The 27,406-nt window shown below is 57.5% G+C and overlaps 1 protein-coding gene across 1 annotated transcript; it reads left to right on the forward strand.

Moving 5' to 3' along the window:
* The first annotated feature begins 6 nt into the window (after window positions 1-6).
* On the forward strand, window positions 7-27,385 carry bcl9 (BCL9 transcription coactivator). The gene is made up of 9 exons (XM_030350152.1): window positions 7-173; window positions 10,650-11,147; window positions 14,678-14,991; window positions 16,815-16,922; window positions 17,968-18,154; window positions 18,988-19,084; window positions 20,482-22,690; window positions 24,003-24,275; window positions 25,020-27,385. Exons 2-9 carry the CDS (start codon window positions 10,861-10,863, stop codon window positions 26,090-26,092), a joined length of 4,548 nt encoding a protein of 1,515 aa, XP_030206012.1. The 5' UTR covers window positions 7-173; window positions 10,650-10,860; the 3' UTR covers window positions 26,093-27,385.
* Window positions 27,386-27,406: the final 21 nt, after the last annotated feature.

The raw sequence follows: 27,406 nt of genomic DNA on the forward strand, positions 1-27,406 counted from the left end.
TGTCCCTGTGTTGCAGGTGTGAGTGACCTGTGGCTGTAGGTCGCCGCTGAGAGGAGAGGATCGGTACACGCAGCCTCTCTGGCTGTCGGGAGGAGGAGAGGAGACCAGCACCCGGGGCTCAGAGACCGGCCGTCCACATGAGGCCCTGCTAAATGGGCAGGGGGGCTTCTAAGGTAACCAGCTCTCCTACATTTACATTCAGGGCATTTAGCAGACGCTTTTATCCAAAGCGACCTTACAACGATTCAATCACACCTTCACACACCGACGGCGGAGTCAACCACGCAAGGCGCCAGACAGCTCGTCTCCTAGTGAGGGTGAGGCGTCTCGCTCAGGGACACCTCGACAGTCAGCTAGGAGGAGCGGGGAATTGAACTAGCAAACTTCCAGTTACAAGTCAACCAGCTCTTCCTCCTGAGCTAAGCCGAACACCGCCGAAGCCGTCTTCTGCTCCCCCACTTCTTGAGGCTCTATCTCATGCACTGAAAGAATGATCTATTCTGTATCTGTGTCAGTTCAGACTGAGGACAACCATCTAAGCAGAGACACGCGTATGACACACAGGTCGTCAGTCCTTCCGTCACTGGCTGGCGTGTCTCCGAGCAACGGAGCAAATACACCAGCAGGCAGAAGAACTAGTAGCAAACGGATTGTAGGCTGTATGCCTCTGGGACTGAACACACAATGTCCTCTGGCCTGGCCAAAGGGACAGGGAAATGGCACAGGAGGTGAGGTGTTCAGGCTCTCCTGGTTCAGCGGCAGCGGTGTGGGTGGTCAGTGTTCCGCCATCAGAAGGTCCATGCTGTCTTTATGACAGAGAGAACGGAGGGAGGTGAACAGAGTCGCACTTTCATTAGAGCGGGTCTGCTGGAACACTATCCACCTGGTTCCACGCTGCTCCTCTCTGAGTGGGACGCCACCCCATGCCCTAACTCAACCACTCCACCGCTGGAACCCAGGAAGCAGAAGAATCCTGGGCCGTTGACCTGAAGGAGTACTAATGTGTATTTATCTAACTCTGTTCTCGTGGTTGATCTGTGACGGGCGGGTCAGACCCTCAGAGGTCATCGCAGTAAGAAGGCGGAGCCTGAGGAGGGGTGGTGGGGGGCGGGGGTCAGACGTGGAGAGGCAGCCTGCGGGGGTCCTAGGGGGTCAGACCTGGAGGGGGGCAGCAGGGTTTGGAGGTGATGCTGTGGTTCTGGGTGTTCACGCTGAGTCGGACAGGGTTCCCCTGCTGGGTTGAGGACCTCGGAGTGGCGCTGACGGTACCCGCTGGGGGGTCTGGCCTGGGGAGGGATCTGTCTTATGGACAGCGCGGTCCACAGACCAGCAGGGGGTTCAGAGGTCTGGTCTCCGTCAGGATTGGAGTGTGTTTCCTGGATTCGGTGTCTGTGGATAGATAGCTATTGTTATTTTTATTTCTGTTTCTATGTTGTATTGTATTCGAGGGGTTTTGATGTGTCAAAGGCTGCTTTTGTCTCTGCAACGCCCGCCTACCTGAAGCAATGATGAAATAATGTGAAATGATGAAATCAGGCTGCTACCGGTCCAAGCTCTGATCAGGCCCTTTAAACACTCAGGTTCAGAGTGCTGCACCGATTGTATGTCTTAAAGGTAAAGGGTGGAAAGAAGGTGTGTGTGTGTGTGTGTGTGTGTGTGTGTGTGTGTGTGTGTGTGTGTGTGTGTGTGTGTGTGTGTGTGTGTGTGTGTGTGTGTGTGTGTGTGTGTGTGTGTGTGTGTGTGTGTGTGTGTGTGTGTGTGTTTCATTCTGCATTACAAAATGGGAAAACAAACAAAATAATTTGACAAACGCTGTGGCTCATTTAAAGCTAACAGCAAATTAGGTGATTCAATTCCCCAACATGCTGGACTCCAGCATGCCCCTCTGTGGGAGAATCGGTTTGTTGCTGCGGCCTGGACTCAGATTGGGTTAGTGCCGGCACGCAGCACGTCACGGGGACGGGGCGTTCAGTACGGAACGCGCACAGCGGAGTTTAGGAATACATTCTGCTCATCAAAGGGCAGATGGGGCCGGCCGTCCTCCTGAAATGTTTTAGCGTGTCTAGGGCCTGGATGCTCCTCGTGGGTGACCCCTGCAGCTAGGGGGGTGCAACACGCCCCCCCCTCCCCTCTTAGTAACACCAGCGGACGGCTATCTCGTTAACTCGCAGACAGACGGCTCCTCTCTGACGGCGTCCTTCCCTCACACGCTGACGTACGGCCCTCAGACCTTCCTCTCGGTCCGCTCCTCCTCTTCTCTTCGGGTCTGACGCGGGGGGGGGGGGGGCCGTGGCTCCGGGCGCCGGGGGCCCCAGTGTCTGCCCGGGTTAGGATGTACCCGTCACTCAGGCTTCAGGGAGCTCTGACATGATTGACAGGTCTGGTTGAGGTGGACCGCTCCGGTCGTCCTGGGTTACGTCCCTTCAAGCAGAGCTCCCCTCCCTCATGTCCTGAGCTTCCTCTGTTGGTCGGCGTCGTGGTGAGAGGGGAGGGCCCCGGGGGTCTGGCCTAGCCTGCTAGCATAGCATAGCCTCGTAGCATAGCCTCAACCCGGTAAGGCTCGATAGAGCCCCGTTGAGTCTGGTTTTAAGTTAGAACACCCAGTGGCTTCCCAACTAAAGTTACACTCAAAGTGTGCTGGCCATTGCCAATAATCAATAGTCAGTAGCCACACCGGTAAGGTGTTGGGTTCTGCTGGGACGTTTGGGGTTCTTTGGGGTTGGGCCCTGGGTCGGTCCCCTCTCCCTCTGAGGCCCCTGGTTCTAGTACCGGCTCCTGGCTAGGAAGGGGACGCATGCACTGTAGGGATGTGCATGGTGACAAGATATAGATTGACATGTTTTTAAATTACATATACGTTTATTATAAAGCACTGAAGAGTGTTAAAGCGAGAAGGGTTGCTCCATGGTTCGGAGTGCTTCAAGGCCAGAGATGTCCTCATTATCCGGCAGAGGTGGCGTTGGGCTCACAGAAATGAAAAGGTCGCGTCCCTACTCCCTATACTTTGTGTTGGGAGGATCAGAGGCAGACAACAACCAGACATCACAAAATGTTCTTTTTAGTTTAATTATAAGCCAGCACAGGTTAAAGTTTCAGATATTTGAATGCCTGTCTACCTATTGGAAGTCAAGTCGATTTGATCCATGAAGTCCTTCATCAGAGCCGTTAATCGTTGACAGACTGTTGCTGGTAGCATCCTGGGTACTGTTGGATTCTTTGGAGTTAAAAACAACGTGTGTGTGTGTGTGTGTGTGTGTGTGTGTGTGTGTGTGTGTGTGTGTGTGTGTGTGTGTGTGTGTGTGTGTGTGTGTTTAATTGGGCCTGTTTTGCCAGAGTTTTAAATTCCTGGTGAATGACACACGGGGTAAACGGGGTAATTCAGGGCCGACCGTGTTCGGGTGCCTTGGTTCCGCTCCGTGGTAAAGCGGGCTACGTGTGTGTGTGCACGCGTGTGTTTCCAGTTAGCTTGTTGTGGCGGCTCCAGGGTGGCAGTACCAGACACTAGAGAGGCTCCTCCCCCCGGCGGTGGAACCTAGAGAGGCTCCTCCCCCCAGCGGTGGAACCTAGAGAGGCTCCTCCCCCTAGCGGTGAATCCTAGAAAGGCTCCTCCCCCCAGCGGTGGAACCTAGAGAGGCTCCTCCCCCAGCAGGGGTGCCTAGAGAGGCTCCTCCCCCCAGGAGTGGAGCCTAAAGAGGCTCCTCCCCCAAGCGGTGGATCCTAGAGAGGCTCCTCCCCCAAGTGGTGGATCCTAGAGAGGCTCCTCCCCCCAGGAGTGGAGCCTAAAGAGGCTCCTCCCCCAAGCGGTGGAACCTAGAGAGGCTCCTCCCCCCAGTGGTGGAGCCAGGGTGGTAGGGTGGACCCTGGGGAGGACTGGAGGGGCCTGCCCCCCCCAGCGGGGGAACAGGGTTCTTATGGACCCTGGTTCTGAATGCGTCTCTTCCACTTCCGCTGTATGGAGCCGCTGAGTGGCTTCTGTCTGCGGTTCGTGTGTCTATAGAAGTTCACAGGTACGTACCTCCCCCCCCCCCCGTGGGGTTGAGAAGGTCTTCACAGGTTTGTGCCCCCCCCCCCCCCCCCGTCTAACACCCTCTAGTAACGGTGGTAACTCCGCCCTTCTGCTCACCACGGGTACTCGTATGTGGAAGAGACGTCAGAGTAGCACCACTTGGACCACTTGGCGAGAAGTATAATCGTCCACTTTACCTCGTCGGACAGTGGGCCCCTGGGGGGCCCTGGAGGCCCCTGGCCATCCGTGGGGAGTTCCCAGAATGCCTTTGGCCGCAGGGAGTGTTCCCCTCAGCAGGAAGGACAGCCGGGGGGGGGAGGGGGAGGGGGGGAGCCTAGACTTTGTAAAATGGGCATAAAAGTATCCTTTTCTTTTATGCACACACACACACACACACACACACACACACACACACACACACACACACACACACACACACACACACACACACACACACACACACACACACACACACACGGGGGGGGGAGGGGGGGATAATGGCCTGTTTGTCCTGTTAACGAGCCTCCATGTTGTTAACCATATAGACCGGACAAGTGGATCTGTGATAACTCGCCGCAGCCACTCAGACACGGCGCGCGGACAGACGGCGGACGGGGGGCCGGGGTGGGGTGGGGGGGGGGGGTGGTGGAGTGTGTGTGGCCCCAGTGTGTGTGTGGGCGGGAGACAGAGAGACACAGATCCGCCGGGGGTTCTGAGGGCCGGCCTCCTGCCAGGGCCCGCCTCCACGTGGCGATCTGCCCGGCCACGCCAGCAGACGTGTCACTAGTGACTCAGCTGTGTGTGTGTGTGTGTGTGTGTGTGTGTGTGTGTGTGTGTGTGTGTGTGTGTGTGTGTGTGTGTGTGTGTGTGTGTGTGTGTGTGTGTGTGTGTGTGTGTGTGTGTGTGTGTGTGTGTGTGTGTGTGTGATCAGGTGTCGCGGGCCAGGGCCACGCAGTCGGCCGCCCAGCGTGTGTGGGGGGGCGGACACACGCCCCCCTCGGGTCCGGCCGTCTCGCACCGTTCGCTCGCACTCTGGCCCTCGGCGGCGCTCCCGTCGGTGTGATGGACACTGGGAAGGCGGCGGCGTCGCCGCGATGACGGGAGCGGAGGTGACACGCCACACATGCTGCCTCTCCCGGGGACGGACAGCCGTCTGCCAGAGAGGAGACGGAGGCGTCCAGACCTCCAGCCGGGGGGGTGGGGGGGGTGGGGGGGGCAGCCAGCCAGCCAGCAGATGGGAAGGCCTCTCTCCAGCGACGGGCTGAACGGCGTTCTGAGGCCTGATTATGGCCCCACGTTCACCCAACCCAAGGGGCTTGCGGACCCCTTACGTCGTTGCGGACCCTCCTTGCGTGCAGCCCCAGGGCCTGACCTGCGCCTCCCAAAGATGATATCCTTCCGTCGAGGCAACGCAGCAGCGAGGGCTGTGATTGGTCCGCTCACTAAAAGCCGACGCAGAACCTTAAAGGTTCAGGGCTGCGTGGGAGCGTCTGCGTGGTGAACGTGGCGCCATCAGAGCCGGAGACGCCCGGGGGGCCGGAGACGCCCGGGGGGCCGGAGCGCCGACGCTCCGTGTAAATATTTGAGGTATCTGGCGGCACCAGGAAAAAGGTGTTAAGTCTGAGGCTCGCACGACAAAGCCGCCTGGTGTAACCACGCCCTGCGGCGCCACGGCAGCGCCCCGTCCTGCCCTGTGGGTGTGAGTGGAGGCTCAGCGGGGGGGCGCTGGGTCGGTCTGAGGCCTTCAGGAAGCTGCGGGGCCACGCGGTCAGGGGCCTCTAGGTGACGGTGGAGGGCCCCATTGATGGGGAGGGGGCGTGTCCCGGTGGTGGGGAGGGGGCGTGTCCGGTTGGTGGGGAGGGGCCGTGTCCCGGTGGTGGGGAGGTGGCGTGTCCCGCTGGTGGGGAGGGGGCGTGTCCCGGTGGTGGGGTGGGAGCGTGTCCCGGTGGTGGGGTGGGGGCGTGTCCCGGTGGTGGGGTGGGGGCGTGTCCCGGTGGTGGGGAGGGGGCGTGTCCCGGTGGTGGGGAGGGGGCGTGTCCCGGTGGTGGGGAGGTGGCGTGTCCCGGTGGTGGGGAGGGGGCGTGTCCCGGTGGTGGGGAGGGGGCGTATCCCGGTCTCTGCCAGCCCGGCGTCGGTATACAGCAGGTATGTGGCAGGAACCGGTCGGGTGAGGTTCCCGGTTACCGGTTCTCCCGGCTGATCCAACGAGTCAGTGTGGCGTCAGAGAGGGGCGAACTAGCGCCACCCGATGTCAAGGAGACTTATTGCATCTCGAGCGAGCGCAGATGGATCACGCCACTGTGTCGTTGGCTGCAGTCTTGGATTGTTTCGAATTGATGCAACTTTTCTGCAAAAGGGGTCGGAGGGAGGCAAGCCTTCTGTTGGAGTTGGGGTTCCAGCGCTGCCACAGAGACCCTTGTGGGGTACCTCTGTGGAGTCGGGACTGCTTTACGACCTGTTTGGGGGCAACAGAGGGGCGTTCTGCGTTCTCTGACTGCGTTCTGGGACTGCCCGCTTCCCCCAGAACAGTGTGGGGAGACGTGGAAAATTGTGTTTCTGATATCGCCTTAAAAACAAATACAGGCTTAAAGAATCTTCTGGAGATGGAGACTGGGCAGACGAGGCAGAGGGAGTGGGGGCGAGCAAACCGCACAGAGAAGAGAGAGGGAGAGAGGGGAGGGAGAGAGGGGGGGAGGGAGAGAGAGAGAGGGAGAGAGGGGAGGGAGAGAGGGAGAGAGAGAGGGGGAGGGAGGGTTGGGGACAGAGAGTTAGATTTACAGAGAGATGGACAGAGAGAGAGAGTGAGAGAGGGGTAGGGATAGAGAGAGGGAGTAATATGTCTGTGGCTGAGCTGCAAAATAGGATTTGCATAAATAAGGCTAAAACATCAGCGGGCCCTTCACAGCCAACAGCAGGGGGGGGGAGAGGGTTGTGTGTGTGTGTGTGTGTGTGTGTGTGTGTGTGTGTGTGTGTGTGTGTGTGTGTGCGTGTACGCATCTATGTCAGTGTGAGTCGATGTATTTTGATACAGCCAATGCCTGCGCTGATGTACTGCGGTTCATCCGGCACAGAGATGGAGCCTTCAGACCGCTGTGGTTCCGTCGGTGTCGAGGACAGCGCTCCCTGTCTACGACCCCCCCCCCCCAGTGTGGGGCTCTCTCCCCTGGTACGAGGGGTACTCGACCGGTCGACCACGTCTGTGCGTAAGCTCCAGCGGGAGGGATGAATTCCCCTCCGCTAGTGCCACCCACGTCGGGGAACCCGAATCTAATTGAATTGAACTTTATTCAGCCCCTTCCTTCGCACACAAAAACCCATTTTTATATCTCAGCCATCAAGAAAAGAGCGCCGGTATTTTCAAGGCCTCATTACGGCGGTTTCCCGCCCATTAGTCGGCCTGGCTGCCTGGCGGCGGCGTGATGGACAGCCCGGCGCTCCGACGGAGACGCCGCGTGGCGCGGGGACCGGGCGCGGTGACGGCTGTGACAACGACGCACGTAAACTCCCCAATTAGGGACTCTTTAGCATGTGAGCCACGGCCCGCCGACTGACAGGTGCTGGTGTTGTTGAGTGGGGAGCAGCCCCGAGACGCGGCGACTGTGAGTGTGTCTGTGAGTGTGTCTGTGAGTGTGTCTGTGAGTGTGTCCTGTTTGTGTGTCTGTGAGTGTGTCTGTGAGTGTGTCTGTGAGTGTGTCTGTGAGTGTGTCCTGTTTGTGTGTCTGTGAGTGTGTCTGTGAGTGTGTCTGTGAGTGTGTCCTGTTTGTGTGTCTGCGAGCAGCCCTGAGACGCGGTGTGTCTATGAGTGTCTGTGAGTGTGTCCTGTTTGTGTGTCTGAGTGTGTCCTGTTTGTGTGTCTGTGAGTGTGTCTGTGAGTGTGTCTGTGAGTGTGTCCTGTTTGTTGGTCTGTGAGTGTGTCTGTGTGTGTGTGTCCTGTTTGTGTGTCTGCGAGCAGCCCTGAGACGCGGTCGTGTGTCTGTGAGTGTCTGTGAGTGTGGGTCTCTGACGCTGCAGGTCTTCATTAGAGTCCGATGCTGCATTCTGGGCAGTATCGGGTATCGGCGAGTCTATGCGCTGATCCGATGCCATCACGTGACTCATTTACTAAACAGGCAGAGAGCATCACATACACGACGGTCTTGCGCTGCGTTTGTTAACGGTCAGAGAGGTGGAAAGTCGGAATGGGAAACGCGTCATCTCTGACCTACATGTGTTCGGCTCCTCAGTCGGAAACACATGGACACTCACGCTTAACTACAAGAATACAAATGTATTATAATTATAGATTATAAATTTGAATGATCTAGTTCTGAAATAACAAAAATTATACATGCCATCATCGGAAGAGAACCCTTCAATAAGAACAAGTGCTATTAGTAGCTAGACACTTTACCGGAACACACTCGGTATCGGCCGATACTGAAGTTCAGGAATCGGTATCGGGTAGGAAAAAATGTTATCGGACCGTCTGTAGTCTCCATGGCTCTCCTGGAGAGCGTGCGGCCGGCAGATGCTAGTGAGAAACGGTCCGGTTGATTCCAGAGGAGAGGAGCTGGGCAGCTGCTCACTGACTGCTGCGTGGGGTCGGCAGCGAGACACGGTCCGGTTGATTCCAGAGGAGGTTCAGGAGCTGGTCAGCTGCTCACTGACTGCTGCGTGGGGTCGGCAGAGCGTCCGTGTTTCCACGGCCAGGATCTACCCTCCCCCAGTAGGACCAGGAGGGTCTGTTACCTCCTGACTGCAGGAGGGCGTCTGGGGGAGTGTGGAGAAGGTTCCTCACCGTCTGTACGCCATGGGGAAGGCTTTCGTTCAGAACGAGGGTGACTAAAGTGTGACTCACCGAGGCCAAGTCGTTCTTTGTAACGCCACAGATCACCGTTAACCGCTTCTGTCTTCTCTCATCCATTTCTATATGAAATTGCTGTAATATTTATTCCTATGGTCGCACCATCACTGTCCTGTTGCAATAATTCACTTTCACAAAGTCTTGATGTCAAAGTGTTACCGACGATGTCCGATAGTGTGGAGCCCAGCCCTAAAGTTAGATATTTCACAAAGTCTTGCCACCGAAAGCTTGAGGTCTGGGTGATCTTGTATACTTTGGCCCTGATCCCAAACCCGGGCTGCGAGAGCGGAGCGTTGATCCCCTACACCCGGATGTGAGGTGTCGCTTAACATTGGATGTGATTAATCGCTCGTCAGGAAAATGTGCATGCAAATGATCTCTCATTAGGAGATGAATGTGATGAATGAAGCCGGCTTGGGAACGGGTTCTGTCCCGTTCAGACGGCCCCCAGTGGGAGTTCACTCCTCCGCGGGGATCTGGATGTGTTGACGCTGTGTTTACCGTCTCTCTGCCAGGGGAGGCGGTCTGTGGGGGTAGGAGGTGGTCACAGCGTGACCCCCTGGTGATCCAGGGGGACCACTGGGGATACTCAACCCCACTGGGACGTCAGAGCACCCCGTTGGACCGACTGGTCTGAGCGGGAAGCTCTGCTGAGGAGTTCTGCCGAGTGCATCATCTCTCACAGCTGTCATCCAGAGAACGTTGCTCTGTGGTGTTCTCTGGTGCTCTGTGTGATGAAGTGGATTGGCTCGTTATCACTGCCTCGTTCGTTTCTGGTCTGCTCTCTGAATGCGTCTAGAGCCGTTCAGCGTCACAACAAACGCTGATCTGGTTTGATCCGGTCTGTATCTGGTTGGATCTGGTTTAATCTGGTCATTATCTGGTTTGATCTGGTCAGTAGCTTGATTGATCTGGTTTGATCTGCTCCCCATCTGGTTTGATCCGGTCAGTATCTGGTTTGATCCGGTCAGTATCTGTTTGATTGGTCAGTATCTGGTTTGATCTGGTCTCATTGGTCAGTATGCTGAACGTCATGAGGAATGGAAACCAGAATTTCTTTTTGCCTGCAAGTCAACCACAAAATATGAACAACATATATGTACAAATAGCTATATTTATACTTTATACATGTGAAATAACATAACGGGTAACATTACTAGTTAGATGAGTAGTCTGAGTAGTCTCTGAGTTAGTCTGACTAGCCCAAACTTTATGGGTATTGTTCAGAAGCTTCAGAGCGGCGTCTGCTAGCCTTGTTCAGACCGGAGCTAGCTGCTCTGTTCCCGCGCAGTTCTGCTGCTGCTGTGGAAGAAGTTAGGCCTCCCCCCTCCCTCCCCCTCCCCTCCCCCCTCCCCCCTCCCTCCCCCTCCCCTCTCCCGTCTCCCCTCTCCCCTCCCCCTCAGCCATCCTCCCCCTCTCCCCTCCCTCACCCGTCTTCCCTCTCCCCTCTCTCCTCCCCCCTGTCCTCCCCCTCCCTCCCCTCCCCTTCCTCCCCCCCCCTCCCAACGGGAGCTCTGGAGCCAGTTACCTCGCTGGAGTGTTGGAGGCTCTCCTAAATATTTTCAGGATGACAATATAATCTGACTGGCTGGGCTGCGCTCCTAAAACACACACACACACACACACACACACACACACACACACACACACACACACACACACACACACACACACACACCACACACACACACACACACACACACACACACACACACACACACACACACACACACACACACAGGGCTCCTCCAGACGGTGTGTGTGTTAACAGAACCCCCCTGTGTGTGTCTCTCTCCACAGAGCGCTCCAGGGCTTCGAGAGCCCCCTTGTGAACCGTAGCCAGCACTCCGACCCCGCACCCCGGAAGAATCTCCCTCTTTTTTTTGTCCCAGTCGGAGCTCTTTTTTCTAATCTTTTTTAAACGCACAAACGCTCCCGACGCACACTCACGCACGCACACGTCCCCCGCACCCCCCCAGCGAGGCCCCAGAGGAGCCCCCCCCCCCAGAGGATGCTGGAGGTGCAGGAGGAGCGGCCAGCGGCGGCCGGGGCGGCGGCGACACACTTCAACAAGAAGGAGCGGGGGAAGAAGGAGCGGGAGGACGCCAAGGACGGGCGGGGGGGCCCGGGCGGGGCGGGGGGGCCCGGCGCCGGGCCCCGGAACGTGCGGGCCAAGGCGCCGCTGTCGCACGCCGGCAGCCCCCACCAGCTGATCACCCCCCCCTGCTCGGTGGTCCTCGGAGCGCCGTCCATGCACGCCAGCCGGCTGAAGAACTCCCCCACGGCCAACACGCAGAGGTGAGACAGGCTGACGGACAGACAGGCTGAAGGACAGACAGGCTGACAGACAGGCTGAAGGACAGACAGGCTGAAGGACAGACAGACAGGCTGACAGATAGACAGAAGGACAGACAGGCTGACGGACAGACAGGCAGACAGACAGACAGAAGGACAGATGGACAGAAGGACAGACAGGCTGACGGACAGACAGGCTGACGGACAGACAGGCTGAAGGACAGACAGACAGGCTGAAGGACAGACAGGCTGACAGACAGACAGACAGGCTGGCTGACAGACAGACAGACAGGCTGAAGGACAGACAGGCAGGCTGAAGGACAGACAGGCTGACAGACAGACAGGCTGACAGACAGACAGGCTGAAGGACAGATAGACAGACAGGCTGAAGGACAGACAGGCTGACAGACAGACAGGCTGACAGATAGACAGAAGGACAGACAGGCTGACGGACAGACAGGCTGACGGACAGACAGGCTGACGGACAGACAGGCTGACAGACAGACAGACAGACAGACAGACAGACAGACAGACAGACAGACAGACAGACAGACAGACAGACAGACTGACAGACCCCCACTGTGTGGAGGGTGGTGGTGTGTGTGCTGGGTGAAGGTAGGTGTGTGTGGGTTGGGTAAAGGTGTGTGTTTGGTGTAGCCAGGTGTTGTCGGTTCAAGCATGTGGGTAATGTTGTGTTATCTTGCAAACAGATGTGTGTTTGGTTGTGCTGCAGGCAGATATGTGTTGTGTTGGATATAGATATGTATTAGCGGTAGATATGTGTTGGCGGTATAGATACGTGTTGTGTTGGAGGTATAGATACGTGTTGGCGGTATAGATACGTGTTGTGTTGGCGGTATAGATACGTGTTGTGTTGGCGGTATAGATACGCGTTGTGTTGGCGGTATAGATACGCGTTGTGTTGGCGGTATAGATACGCGTTGTGTTGGCGGTATAGATACGCGTTGTGTTGGCGGTATAGATACGCGTTGTGTTGGCGGTATAGATACGCGTTGTGTTGGCGGTATAGATACGTGTTGTGTTGGCGGCATAGATACGTGTTGTGTTGGCGGTATAGATACGTGTTGTGTTGGCGGTATAGATGCGTGTTGTGTTGGCGGTATAGATACGTGTTGTGTTGGCGGTATAGATACGTGTTGTGTTGGCGGTATAGATGCGTGTTGTGTTGGCGGTATAGATACGTGTTGTGTTGGCGGTATAGATGCGTGTTGTGTTGGCGGTATAGATACGTGTTGCTGTGTGTTGTTGGGTTTCTGCAGATGCATGTGTTGGAAACAGACGAGCATTGTGTTGGAGAGGTGCTGTATTGAGATGCTTGTTGGCTTGAGTTTCACCGGGAGGAACGATGAACAGGAGTAAATCAGTCTATGGGCCTCCCCATCAATGGGAACACGTACACGCACGCACGTGCACGCACGCACGCACACGCAGCACACAGCGCCTCTGTGGGTTTGCTCCGCCGGTAGTGAAACGTTATCTCGACGCTGCGTGCTCCAGTGGGCACCGCGCCACTGCTGGAGCTCTCTGATCGTCTGTTGAGCCTGGAGCCTGGCTCAGGGGGAGCCTGGGGTTAGTCTGGGGCCCCCCGGTCTGGGGTTAGGCTGGGGGGCCCCCCGGTCTGGGGTTAGTCTGGGAGGCCCCCGGTCTGGGGTTAGTCTGGGGGGCCCCGTTCTGGGGTTAGTCTGGGGGGCCCCGGTCTGGGGTTAGTCTGGGGGGCCCCGGTCTTGGGTTAGTCTGGGGTCTAGGGTTAGTCCCGGCCTAGGGTTAGTCTGGGGTCTAGGTTTAGTCTGGGGTCTAGGGTTAGTCTGGGGTCTAGGGTTAGTCTGGGGTCTAGGGTTAGTCTGGGGTCTAGGGTTAGTCCCGGTCTAGGGTTAGTCCCGGTCTAGGGTTAGTCCCGGTCTAGGGTCTGTCTGAGAAGGCCTCCGGCCGGGTGCTCTCTCTGTGGGCCTGAGGCTCAGAGGACGTGGAGGTCGGAGGTTCTTCTGCCCGCTGACTCACCTGGAAACAGCTGTTGGCTCTGCCAGCGCGCGTGTGTGTGTGTGTGTGTGTGTGTGTGTGTGTGTGTGTGTGTGTGTGTGTGTGTGTGTGTGTGTGTGTGTGTGTGTGTGTGTGTGTGTGTGTGTGTGTGTGTGTGTGTGTGTGTGTACGCTGGTGCGTTGAATTCGTGTGAACCGGGCTTTACATTTTCAGATTTAGGGCAGAATTCACCTTCCTGGATCCCACAACGATCCTTTCACAGCCTTCACAGCCATCGCATCCTATCTGTCCTCTTCGCCCAGTTTCCTTCTCTCCCTCTCTCCCTCTCCCTCCCTCTCTCTCCCTCTCTCCCTCTCTCTCCCTCCCTCTCTCCCTCCCTCTCATTGTGTTCAAGTGGTGCTGAACACGGCCGTGGAGTCTGGGGAAAGTTTAGAGATCAGAGGAGGATGCTTAGTGGGCCAGCTCTCCTGTTCAGGGGGAACACGCTAGCTGAACGCTGGGCATTCTCTCAGTTTGTCCATTAAATAAATTACATGAAACTGTCATGTTTTGTTTTTTAGACATTTCATATTTTGCTGGTGACACTTGTTCAGCTCTGAGAGTCTTTTTCCATTTTGGTGCATGAGTTTCCTTTTCTGTGTTCTTATGGTAGCTACGGGAGATGTTGTTTGAGGTCTGCATGACGCGGCCGTCGTCCTACTTTATCACACGACAGTTTGAACTCCAGTCACCGAGGGCGGAGGTGGTGGTGGTCCTCAGTGGCGTGGGGTTCCCCGTGTCCTGGGAATGTTGAGGGACAAGAGAACTTGCTTGTAGGATTGGAGGCAGAACTCCTGGTCCGGGGCCTTCAGCAGGCTGCAAGGCCTCTCTCCTGGTCAGGCTGCGGGGGGCTCTCTCCTGGCCTGAGGCCGTCAGCAGGCTGCGGGGGGCTTCTCTCCTGACCCGAGGCGGCGTGTTGCTCTGTGTTGACCCCTTTTGGTGTGGAGGAGCAGGACGGGACGCTCAAACAGACACAAGCAGAGCCGTCGTTGGTTATTGAAGGTGGATTGTTCGAGAAACGGGTTCCGGCGGGTTCCTCGCGATGCGATGGAACGACGAGCGGCTCAGGACCAATCGGTATCGGTCGCGTAGCTGTAGAAGTTGGGATTGGATATTTGGTGAATTTTTGGGTTTAACCTTTTCTGTGGTTGGCAAGTTGTTGCCAGTTGTTCATTATGAAAGATCCAAACAAGAATACAAAAAAGATGCACATCAACAGTGAGCACGCTACAACGCCCCCTGTAGGACTGTACCATTACCGTTCCCATTATCATAATGTTTACGTTTCTGGCTTGAACATTTCTTGAAAGTAAATTTGCAGTCCACCTGACGATACAACCCCTGGGGAATCAATGAATCCCGGAGCCCACATGAATCTATATGTTTACCAGCCCTCGATTTGACTACACATGGCAATGGGCCGGACCGTTCCACTGTGTGTGATGATAACCCTGTCCCCCCCCCCCTGCCCCCCCCCCCCCCTGTCCCCCCCCCAGCCCTAAACCCAAGACGGAGGCCATGGTGCGCTCCCCCCCTGTCATGTCCCCCTCCACTGCCGGCCAGATGGACTCTAAACCGCCCAACCAGGGGAAGCCAGGAAGTGCGGGCGGCCAATCGCAGCCCTCCCCCTCGGACCCAAAGTCCCTGGGGGCCAAGGGGGCCGGGGGCGTGGCCGGGGGCATGGGGATGAAGAACGGCCAGGGCCTGACCTCCGGCCCCGGCTCCAAGGTCAAGGTGAAGCGGGAAAGAAGCACGTCGGTGGAGTCGTACGAGCTGCCGGAGACGGGAACGCCCACCGGAGAGGAGAAGGGTGAGTGAGGGGCTGGTGGGACCGGGGACCTCCTCTAGGGGGGAGATCTCCTCTAGGGGGGAGACCTCCTCTAGGGGGGAGACCTCTAGGGGGAGACCTCCTATAGGGGGGAGACCTCCTCGACTGGGGAGACCTCTAGGGGGAGACCTCCTATAGGGGGGAGACCTCCTCTACTGGAGAGACCTCCTCTACTGGAGAGACCTCTACTGGGGAGACCTCCTATAGGGGGGAGACCTCCTCTAGGGGGGAGACCTCCTCTACTGGGGGGAGACCTCCTCGACGGGGGAGACCTCCTCGACGGGGGAGACCTCCTCTAGGGGGGGAGACCTCCTCTAGGGGGGGAGACCTCCTCTAGGGGGGGAGACCTCCTCTAGGGGGGAGACCTCCTCGACTGGGGCGACCTCCTCGACTGGGGCGACCTCCTCGACTGGGGCGACCTCCTCGACTGGGGAGACCTCCTCGACGGGGGAGACCTCCTCTAGGGGGGAGACCTCCTCGACTGGGGAGACCTCCTCGACTGGGGGGAGACCTCCTCGACTGGGGGGAGACCTCCTCTAGGGGGGAGACCTCCTCGACTGGGGCGACCTCCTCGACTGGGGAGACCTCCTCAGTGGGGAGACCTCCTCTGCTGACGAGGTCTTGGTTTGAGTCTCTGCGTGTGACCGGAGGGGGTTCATAGATAGATCAGATATGATATTTGATATGATATCGATATTACGATGTAAAGATGGCAACTCTGAAATGGGTTCTACTGAAAACCAATATCAAATTATTACTATTGTCATGTTTCCATCAGAAGTATGATGTTGATTAAAGCTTTTGTTAAGATTTCTTATGCATTTAATTGGAAAGGAGCCACTAAACTTTGATTTCACTGAGTAGCAGAAGTGAAGCCAACATTTAAATAACAACACAAACAAATCATGATAAACCACGCAGCTGTTCACCCCTCAGATTGTTCATTTCCATTGAGCAGAATCTAAAGAACGAGGTTCCATGCTGACTTAGCCTAACGTTGGTGTGCTGCACTCAGGAGAGACCTACCACCGAGGCCTGTGTTCCATTATCCAGCCAATTAAACAATAATTAGTGTCAGCACAACGTCACTTTATTGACATTTGTCCTTGTTTTTTTTTTAATGTGTTTCGCTAATTGACAGACGAATAATTCCTCTGCTAATTGCTCAGTGCGTTTTTGCGCGCGTGTGTGTGTGTGTGTGTGTGTGTGTGTGCGTGTGTGTCGGGTCAATTAGCGGAAGGGTTTTTGCAAGTGGCTCGTTGTATGAGGAGGCTGAGCTGTTGATGAATACGTTCTCTGCTCTCTGACTGTGTCTGACTGTACTCTCTGACTGTCTGACTGTACTCTGACTGTGTCTGACTGTACTCTCTGACTGTGTCTGACTGTACTCCCTGACTGTCTGACTGTCTGACTGTCTCCCTGGCTGTGTCTGACTGTACTCTCTGACTGTCTGACTGTACTCTGACTGTGTCTGACTGTACTCTCTGACTGTGTCTGACTGTACTCTCTGACTCTGCCTGACTGTCTCCCTGGCTGTGTCTGACTGTCTCCCTGGCTGTGTCTGACTGTACTCCCTGACTGTCTGACTGTACTCTCAGACTGTGTCTGACTGTCTCCCTGGCTGTCTGACTGTCTCCCTGGCTGTGTCTTACTGTTCTCCCTGACTGTCTGACTGTACTCTCTGACTGTGTCTGACTGTCTCCCTGGCTGTGTCTGACTGTACTCTCTGACTGTCTGACTGTACTCCCTGGCTGTGTCTGACTGTGTCTGACTGTCTGACTGTCTCCCTGCTCTCCGGCCCCCAGACAGCAGCAGGGTGAAGCGTATGTGCGTGGCGGAGAGGCGGCAACCCTACAGCGGGGCGGACTGGTGCTCCGGGGGGGAGAGCGACGAGGACGACAAAGGCTTCTTCAGTGAGTAGCTCCTCCTCTCCGCCGGGAGGACCTGTGGAGCGCGGCGGGGATCGGAGCGTCGGGAGGAGGGAGGGCACAGCGGGTAGGGTCTGGACTCTGATGAGCCAGAGCACCGCCCGCTCCTCCCTGGGCTCCCCCAGCGCTGAGCCGATGCCCTCAAGCACCTCGGTCTGGTTCTGGGGGCGCGGGGCGCCGGACGGACGGCTGGGGGGAGTCTACCAGCCAATCAGGGAAGGGATGTCCTGATTGGTCCGAAACACGCAGAGCGTTGCACTCTTATTAGGAAGGTTATGGTTATGGGCACAAGGGCATTTCTAACAATCTTGTTCTCTCACAATCCATAATATATTACCAATACACAATACAAATGCAGAAATACTTGATACAAATACATAAATACTTGATACAAATACATAAATACATGATATAAATATGTAATACAAATACATGAAATGGTAATACAAGAGCAGCAAAGAAAACTGAAAGCATTTATTTTATATAGTCCGATCAACAGAAGTCATCTAATGATAGAATAATCAGTGTCCAGAATTAGGATCTGATTTGAGATCTGTCAACAAACGGACTGGTTTCATCACTGGTGTGTTCCCAGTGTGTGTTTGATATGTACGTTCATTTTATGCTGGCGTGTATCTGAGCATGCATGCTAGTTGCTCTGTGCTAGCCGGCGTGCTAGGAGAACTGGCTGATGCTAGCTGCTCTGTGCTAGCTGGCGTGCTAGGATAACTGGCTGATGCTAGCTGCTCTATGCTAGCCGGCGTGCTAGGAGAACTGGCTGATGCTAGCTGCTTGGTGCTAGCCGGCGTGCTAGGATAACTGGCTGATGCTAGCCGGCGTGCTAGGATAACTGGCTGATGCTAGCTGCTCTATGCTAGCCGGCGTGCTAGGAGAACTGGCTGATGCTAGCTGCTCTGTGCTAGCCGGCGTGCTAGGAGAGCTGGCTGATGCTAGCTGCTCTGTGCTAGCCGGCGTGCTAGGAGAGCCAGCTGTGCGATGCTAACCCCGCCCTCCCCTTGTCCCCCTGCAGACTGTAACTCTGGCGACGTGAAGCCACAGGACGCCATCTCCCACTCAACCTCCAACGCCGGGCTCAGCCGCGCCTCCACACCTTCCCACAATGCACTGGGGGGTCAGGTCTCCGTGACGGAGCCCAGCAGCGGCCAGAAGGCGGGGTCAAAGGTCGTCTACGTCTTCACCACCGAGATGGCCAACAAGTAAGCATCTGTCGGCGTTGGGTTGGTTTGAACGGCTGAATGGTCGTCCCTTCACCCCCACACCCCTGTCTCACCATCTCACCGTACCCGACCCCGGCCCGTAACGACGGCTCCAGTGGCCGAAGCTGCCCAGCTCTGGCCTATCTTGGTTAATCTGGGTCTTCGCTGTCCATTGTTCTTGGTTGTTCTTCACGCTCAGTAAATGGATTGTGATTTTACAGCGCTTTTCAAACCAGTGGCCACTCAAAATGCTGTCCAATATATCCATTCATGCACACATTCATCCACCGACGGCGGAGTCAGCCCCGCAGGGCGACAGCCAGCTGGTCAGGAGCAGTCGGGGTGAGGCGTCTCGCTCAGGGACACCTCCACACCCAGCTAGGAGGAGCCGGGGATCGAACTAGCGACCCTCCGGTTACCAGCCGCCCCGCTCTACCTCCTGAGCTACACGCCGCCCAAGGTAGAGCGGGGATGTGGCAGTACATGCTGCTGCTTCTCTCTCCCCCATTGGCCCGTTTGTGGGTCTGAGAGAGAGAGAGAGAGCGCACGGTGAGCGATTACAATTAAAGATCAGAGTGCTGGGTGACTCTGTGCGTCTGGTGTGTGACAGGGTTTGTTTACTCTGCTGACCTTGGCCCCCCCTTCAGGGACTCATCAGAACCCATTCTGCCTCACTGCTTCACACACACACACACACACACACACACACACACACACACACACACACACACACACACACACACACACACACACACACACACACACACACACACACACACACACACACACAGTGCCACACACAGATATCTGACCGTCTTGCGTCTCCTCCTCAGGGCGGCCGATGCGGTTCTGACCGGTCACACAGAAAACATCATCAGCTTCCACATGAAGAACATCTCCAACAACAAGGAGAAGGCCCACCTCCTCCTGGTAAACATCACCGCACGCACGCACGCACGCACGCACGCACACACACACACGCTGAAATGTATATGATGATTTAAAACCCAGAGTTATTCCGATACCGAAACTAGAATCGGAACTTCCTCCGTTACTGCCTTAAATCGGGTATCGGCGAGTACGCAAGTCTATGCTCCGATCCGATATGATCAGTTGGTTAATTTAGTACCCAGAGAACGTCCCTACACTACGGCGTCCCTACACTGCCGCGTCCCTACACTGCCGCGTCCCTACACTGCGGCGTCCCTACACTGCCGCGTCCCTACACTACGGCGTCCCTACACTACGGCGTCCCTACACTACGGCGTCCCTACACTACGGCGTCCCTACACTACGACGTCCCTACACTGCCGCGTCCCTACACTACGGCGTCCCTACACTACGGCGTCCCTACACTACGGCGTCCCTACACTGCCGCGTCCCTACACTACGGCGTCCCTGCACTGCCGCGTCCCTACACTGCCGCGTCCCTACACTGCCGCGTCCCTACACTGCGGCGTCCCTACACTGCCGCGTCCCTACACTACGGCGTCCCTACACTGCCGCGTCCCTACACTACAGCGTCCCTACACTACGGCGTCCCTACACTACGGTGTTAGGCTGAGATCGTTAACGCTCGGAGGTGGGAAGTCGGAGAAACACGGATTCATGGACGCTTAACTACAAGAATACAAATGTATTAGAATTATAGATTATTAATGTAAATGGTCGACAGTCAGTCCACCGACATTGCTGTCGTCCTAAGAGAACCCTTCAATGAGCACTAAGAGCTGTCAGTAGTTAACCAGTCCCTCCAGAAAAATGCGGTGTTTTTTTGCATAATGCAATGAATTATGCAGCATATTTATGCAATTTTATGCGATGAAATTGCGGGAACTTGCAAAAATTGCCGGAACTTGCGAAAAAATGCGGGAACTTGCGAAAAAAATTCCGCTTTTCGATGACGTTCACGTCGCGTAATTACATCACTTCATAACGTTCCCATGGCAACAGGGGGAAATGGCTGCTCTTGTGTGACGTAACATTTTCAACTTTCTGCTAAGATATTTGTGACTTTTTTGCAACGAAAATGCGGGGATTATGAAATCATGTAAGCCCTACATATTTTGCACGGAAATTGGCAATTTATGCTGTGAAAGTGCGGCATATTTGAAAAAATGCGGCTCGTGCATATTCAGACTTTGGCTGATTATGCGTTGATTTCTGCGTTCGCATAATCACGTTTTTCTGGAGGGACTGGTACACAGGCTTGATGCTGTATCGGTATATATTTGGTATCGGCCGATACTCAAGTTCAGGAATGGGTATTGGGAAGGAAAACTCGGTGTGGGAGCATCGATACTAACGCACTCCCCTCGCTCCGACAGAACAACGCCCTCCGGAATGAGTCCAAGCCCCCGGGGCAGCCCCAGTCCCACCAGGACCCCCCCCACCAGCCCGGACCCAAGCCCGGCATGACGGACTCCGGCCCGCCCCAGACCTCCAACCAGGGGGCCCAGTCCGGGGTCCAGGCCCAGGAGGGCTCCTCCTCGGGGGGCATGGAGCCTAAGCACCTCCCCGGCAACAGCCCCGGTCACCCCTCGGCCCCCGGCGACCAGCCCCCCGGGGGCCAGCCGGAGGGCGGCGGGGGCCACGGCGGCCCCCAGCAGGGCGACGGGGGGCCGGCGGCGGGGGGCCAGGGCAGCGCGGGCCTGACCCCCCAGCAGCAGCAGCAGCAGCAGCAGCTGGCCCAGGAGCTGCTGAACATGGAGGCCAACACGGACGGGCTGTCCCAGGAGCAGATGGAGCACCGGCAGCGCTCGCTGCAGACGCTGCGCGACATCCAGCGCATGCTGTTCCCCGACGACCGCGACGCCCCGCCGCCCGGGCCCCCGCAGTGCCACGGGGGCCCCCACGAGGGCGGCCCCGACGGCGGGCCCCGCCGGCCGGAGCAGGGCCCGCTGCAGGCCATGATGGCCCAGTCCCAGAGCCTGGGGCCCCCCGGCGGGCCCCGGCCCCAGGGCCCGCCCTTCGGCCCGCCGCACGGCCCCCGGGAGATGCCGCCCTTCCCGCAGGACGACATGGGCCCCCACATGGGGGGCCCGGGCGGCTGCGGGGACGGGGACCAGATGACCCCGGAGCAGGTGGCCTGGCTGAAGCTGCAGCAGGAGTTCTACGAGGAGAAGAAGAGGAAGCAGGAGATGCAGCACCGCCCGCTGCCGCCCGACATGATGATGCACCCCCACGGCCCCCGGGCCATGATGCGCGGGCCCCCGCCGCCCTACCAGATGGGCCCCGGGGAGATGTGGGGGGGCCCCGGGGGGCCCCCAGAGCACTACCAGGAGCGCATGGGCCCCGGGCCCCGCGGCATGCCCCAGCACATGCAGCGCATGCCGGGCTTCCAGGGCATGATGAACCCGGACATGGACGGGCCCCCGCGGCCCGGCATGGGCTGGCCCGACGACATGCCCCCCCGCATGGGGGACCCCAGGATGGGGGACCCCAGGGGCTTCCCCGGGGGCCCCGGAGGGATGTTCGGGGGCCCCGGGGGGCGGGGCGAGCGCTTCCCCAACCCCCAGGCGGTGCAGGAGGCCATGTTCCACCAGGGGATGGGCCCCGGCGGGGGGGGCCCGGGCGGGGGGGGCCCCGGGGACAAGGGCCTCCCGCCCGGCATGATGATGGACATGCAGCGCATGATGGGTCACCAGCGGGGGGGCATGGAGCCCGGGGCCATGGGCATGTTCCCCCGCATGCCGGGGGACGGGCCCATGAGCCCCTCCGCCCGGCTGCAGGGCATGGGGGGCCGCGAGATGGGGCCCGAGTTCGGCATGGGCGGGGGCCCGGGGCCCCACATGCACCCGTCCAAACTGCGCGGGGAGCCGCCCATGAACATGAGCCCCGACGAGATGATGAGGATGAGGGCGGGCGGGGGGCCCCCCATGGAGAACATGGGCCCCCAGGGCCGGCCCATGCAGGGGCCTCCGTTCCCGGACCAGGGCCAGCCGGGAGACTTCCCCATGGGCCCGGGGCGGCCCTTCCCGGGGGGCCCCGGGGGCATGAGGGGCCCCCACGGGGAGCAGGGTCCCTTCGGCCCCGAGCACCGGCCCGGGGGCCCCGCCAGCGGCAACGGGCGGCTGAACCACCTCCCCCCGGGGGGGGGGCCCGGGCCCGGCCAGAGGGGCCGCAAGCCGGCTGACCTCAACGTCCAGGCGGGGGGGGGCAACTCCCCCAGCATCAACCCCCTCAAGTCCCCCCCCCTGCGGCAGGTCCAGTCCCCCATGATGGGCTCCCCCTCCGGGAACCTCAAGTCCCCCCAGACGGCGTCCCAGCTGGCCGGCATGCTGTCCGGCCCCCCGGGGCCCAACGCCCCGCCCACGGGCGGCCCCCAGAGCTCGGGGCCCATGAAGTCCCCCCACTCCATGATGGGCTCCGCCGGGGCCTCCCCGGTGCACATGAGGTCCCCGTCTCTCCCCAACCCCTCCCCGGGGTGGGCCTCGTCCCCCAAGCCCCCCATGCAGAGTCCGGGGGTCCCGCCGCAGGGGGGCAAGCCCCCCCTCAACATCACCTCGCCCAACATGATGGGCAACATGGAGCAAGGTAGGCCCCTCCCCTTCCTGATTGTCCAGTACCCTTCAGTACGTAGGCCCCTCCCCTTCCTGTAGTCCAGTCCACTTCAGTATTTAGGCCGCCTCCCCTTCCTGTTGTCCGGTACCCTTCAGTACGTAGGCCCCTCCCCTTCCTGTAGTCCGGTATCCTTCAGTACGTAGGACCCTCCCCTTCCTGTTGTCCGGTACCCTTCAGTAGGTAGGCCCCTCCCCTTCCTGTTGTCCGGTACCCTTCAGTAGGTAGGCCCCTCCCCTTCCTGTTGTCCGGTACCCTTCAGTAGGTAGGCCCCTCCCCTTCCTGTTGTCCGGTTCCCTTCAGTAGGTAGGCCCCTCCCCTTCCTGTTGTCCGGTCCCCTTCAGTAGGTAGGCCCCTCCCCTGCTTGTGAACGAATCAATGCTCAGTGGTAGTGATAGGGCTCTGAATCCGTCTCCGGATCTACTTTCTGGACTGACATGCATCTGCGTCTCAGCGGTCAACTTATTCTACTAATTGGTGCCTTTTACTTCTTTTGATACTGAACTATCATTCTTGCCTACAACGCATTCAATCCAGCAACACAATTTAGGCAAAACACAATAATCATATGAATGTGTTAATGAACATTAGACGTACCTGGTGTGAGCAGGTCATTAGATACAGCACGGCTAGGTGTCTTGATGTTCACTTTACGCTAACCTCTGTTAGAAGAAGGCTGCAGTTTGACAATGAATCCAGGATCAATGCACGGAGCGAACTCACACCAGGCCAGCCGCTTTTACCACGACATGCTAATTAAAGCAAAGCCTTATAAGGTCTCGTGTCCGGAATCTAGGATTACAATGGTTCTCTTCATAGCAATTTGATGCATCGTTCATCAAACACACCGCGTTCTAGTGGCAGGGGCTGATCAACGCAGTCCAGTGGCGCCCCCCTGTGGTCAAACATAGGAACTGACAGCTGAGCGAGCTATGATTGATCTGTAATCTGTTGATCTGTTCTGCTTCCTGTTGCAGTTATGTTGATATTTTTTTTTAATTACATTTTTGGTTATGATGCTCTCGTCGGGTTCCGAAAATTAAGTATCAGTTCCCATGGCGATATGCCCCACAGGTCGGTGGGTATCAGGTTGGGACAGGATTGGTCGAGTGGCGTGGTGTCTGAGCCCGGTATTGTAGAGCTAGAACTAGTTAGAGCCGGTTGAGCGCGAGGCAGGACGGCGTCCGGAGACTACGGAGACATAGATCCTACCTTCCTTCATACTTAACTTAACTGAACCTAACTTAACTTAACCCAACTCTGTTTATCTTTTTGTGTTCCTCTCCAGGTGGCAACGGGCCCCCCTCCGCCCCCCCCTCCTCGGGGGCCCCCTCGGGCCCCATGTCCCACCCGGGCAACGTGCCCTCGGGCAGCCCCTACACCATCCCCCCCGAGCCCACGCTGTCCCAGAACCCGCTGTCCATCATGATGTCCCGCATGTCCAAGTTCGCCATGCCGAGCTCCACGCCGCTGTACCACGACGCCATCAAGACGGTGGCCAGCTCCGACGACGACTCGCCGCCCGCGCGCTCGCCCAACCTGCCCTCCATGAACAACAACGGTGAGGACCAGGGGGCCTAGATGAGGGGCCAGACCGGGGGCCTAGATGAGGGGCCAGACCGGGGGCCTAGACCGGGGGCCTAGACCGGGGGCCAGACCGGGGCCTCAGCCTCAGTCAGATTAATCCCCAATCCTGAGTCCTGATAATGGACAGATCACAAGTTATGGTTAGGGTTAAAAATGTTGACACGTAGTCGAGATAACGTCTATCTAGATCTGTATAGATAGATCTAGATATATACCTCTAGATATTTATATAGATCTAGATCTACAGGGGATTGATCTCGAAACACCTGGATCTAGATAGATGGATGGATAGATAGATAGATGGATAGATGGATAGATGGATAGATGGATAGATAGATGGATAGATAGATGGATAGATAGATGGATAGATAGATATAGATCTATATCCCTCTTCTTGCTTGCTGTAGCATCTTATCCTAGCTATCTGTGTTGTGTACGGGGAATGGGTTATCTAGTGATGGTTAGTGCTTGGCACTTGGTTCTATGAACATCCTCACTGTGAGGACAGCGATATATTGTTGTTTCTCTCCACAAATGGACTTATCGTATGTTGCTTTGGATTCAAAGCGTCTGCTAAATGTATGAATGATGTTGTAGGATAAGTCAGTGTTGTCTAGATAACCGGCCTCGTGCAGAAACGTTTAATGATCCTTTAGTACGTTGAGCATCACTTCCAACCCACTAACGATCCGTCCTCCTCCTCCTCCCGTTGCCGTAGGGATGGGGATGAACCATCACCAGGGCAACCCTCGCATGATGGGCCCCAACAACTCGGGGCCCATGCCGGCCCTCAGCCCGCTGGGCATGACCCCCATGGGCTCCCAGCCCCTGTCCCACGGGATGGCCCCCCAGATGCCCTCCCCCAACGCGGGCCCCAACATGGGCCCCGGCATGATGCCCCACGGCATGATGGTGTCCCACGGCCAGGACCCCGGCATGGGCCCCGGACAGATGATGGCGCAGGGCCGAATGGGGTACCCCCACCGGGGCCAGGGCTACCCGCTGACCCAGTCCCCCTCCCAGCAGGGGCCCTTCTCCCCCCACAACGGCCCCGGGCCCCAGGGCTTCCCCGGCCACCCCATGGGCTTCCAGGGCGAGGGTGGCCCCATGGGGGGCCGCATGGGCAACATGTCCCACGGGGGCGACGGCGGCGGCGGCATGTGCAAGCCCAACCCGTCCGGGGGCCCGGAGTTCGGCGGGATGCAGGGGGGCTTCAGCGACGCGGACCTCCACGAGGTGATGCGGCCGGGGGCCTCGGGGATCCCGGAGTTCGACCTGTCCCGGATCATCCCGTCGGAGAAGCCCAGCCAGACTCTGTCCTACTTCCCCCGGGGGGGGGGCGACCCGGGGGGCAAGCAGCCACACCCCTCCGGCTTCCCCATGCAGGGCATGATGGGCGAGGGGCCCCCCAGGATGGGCATGCCCATGCAGGGGATGGGCGGCATGCCGGGGGGCCCCGGCGGGGGGATGGGCCCCCAAGACATGGCCATGGGGAACCCGGGGGGCCACAACCCCATGCGGCCCCCGGGGTTCATGGGTCAGGGCATGATGGGGCCCCAGCACCGGATGATGTCGCCGGGGGGCCCCGGGGGCATGATGTCCCCCGGGGGGCCCGGCGGGATGATGCAGGGGAGGCAGATGGCCCACCCGGGGCCCGGGGGCTCGCCCAACATGATGATGTCGCTGCAGGGGATGGGCGGGCCCCCGCAGCAGACGATGATGATGGGCCAGATGAGGCCCCGGGGCATGGACATGGACATGGGCTTCAGCCCGGGGCCCGGCATGTTCTGACCGCGCTCCGAGGACGTCCCGGGACGTTCCACGAGCATGGAGGAGGGGGAGCGGTCGTGGGTGGGGGGTGAGGGACTCTAGACCCTGGAGGAGCAGGTCCCGGCGCGTCCTGGGGGCCCCGGCTCCAGGGGCCACAGGGCGGGGGGCGCTGTGGAGTACTTTTGGCCACAAGGACTTTTCGTTTTGGGCTCATGAACTTCAGAATGTATGGATTGTTGTGCATCGATTTCGCTAAAAAAAAAAAGAACTTTCTGGTGTTTTTTGATTATGGGACTTATGAAAGCGCCGTCAAAGAGGATCCGCCTAACTACACGTCGCCGTGGAGACGCCACAGTATATGTCTACTTTTACAAATAAAAAAAAGTCCTGAAAGCGGTCACCGGAGAACGGAGTAAAGACGACTTGTGCTTCGTGAAGATTCAGTGGAACTCCATCTCGTCCCTCCCTCCATAGTTCGGACTGTTTCTGTACAGTATATTCCTGTGAGTGTGTGGGTGTGTGCGCGCCAGAGACTGTGTTTGTGTGGTACGTATGTGTCTGTATGTATAGGCATTCTATCGGTGACCTCTGACCTCCTACCCTCCTTTCATTGGTGGAGGCCTGCCCCCCCCCCACCCTCTAAAGATACTGTACCGTTTACCATTGGTGGGCTTTTTGAATTTTAGTCTATTTTAATTTCCTTTGTAACTCCAGTGTATAACAAACCAAACGATGACCTCATTAAGATAATAGTATTATTAAAAAAAAAAGCACAACCACGGCCCTGCGGGAGTGTTCCTCCTCCGTCGTGGAGCCGCGGCGCCCGCCTGGCCGCACTTTGATCATCTCCAAAGTCCGTCAGCCCGGGCTCCAGCCCGACCCAGCGCTCAGCGTGGATCCCGTTCGTACCGATACGTGCTCTGTGTTCTGCTTTCTGTTGTGTTCCTATGTTCAGTTTTATTTTTTTGATTTTTTTGTTTACGATGCTCTTGTTGAAATCTGGGTATAACAATTTTAAGAAATCATTCCCACAGCAATAATCCCCACATTAAGGAGGTTATCAGGATGGGACGATGGGATTGGTTGATATTCTAGAAGTAGAGCTAGTTAGAGCCGGTTAACGCCAGGAAGGCTGGCCCCATGTCCGGAGTAGACACACGGAAATGTACAACTCTTAATGCTTTCCATCCAGTGGACTTCCTTCTGTTGTATAAGCTTGTCATGTGTTTCTCCTTGGCTTTGGTGCAGAATAGCCTCCCAGGGCTGTGGTGATGGACTACAAATAAAAGATATTGTTTTGGTATATACATGTTGTCCCGTGTGTCCAGGCTCTGG

Source organism: Gadus morhua, unplaced genomic scaffold (genome assembly GCF_902167405.1).
Source record: "Gadus morhua unplaced genomic scaffold, gadMor3.0, whole genome shotgun sequence".
NCBI classification, from domain to species: domain Eukaryota; kingdom Metazoa; phylum Chordata; class Actinopteri; order Gadiformes; family Gadidae; genus Gadus; species Gadus morhua.

Bases quoted from the DNA above. Each gene is read 5' to 3' on its own strand.
- bcl9 (XM_030350152.1), top strand. From the start codon at position 10,861: ATGCTGGAGGTGCAGGAGGAGCGGCCAGCGGCGGCCGGGGCGGCGGCG. The intron at 11,148-14,677 runs GTGAGACAGGCT...TCCCCCCCCCAG, and splicing joins CCCACGGCCAACACGCAGAG to CCCTAAACCCAAGACGGAGG. The intron at 22,691-24,002 runs GTAGGCCCCTCC...GTTCCTCTCCAG, and splicing joins GATGGGCAACATGGAGCAAG to GTGGCAACGGGCCCCCCTCC.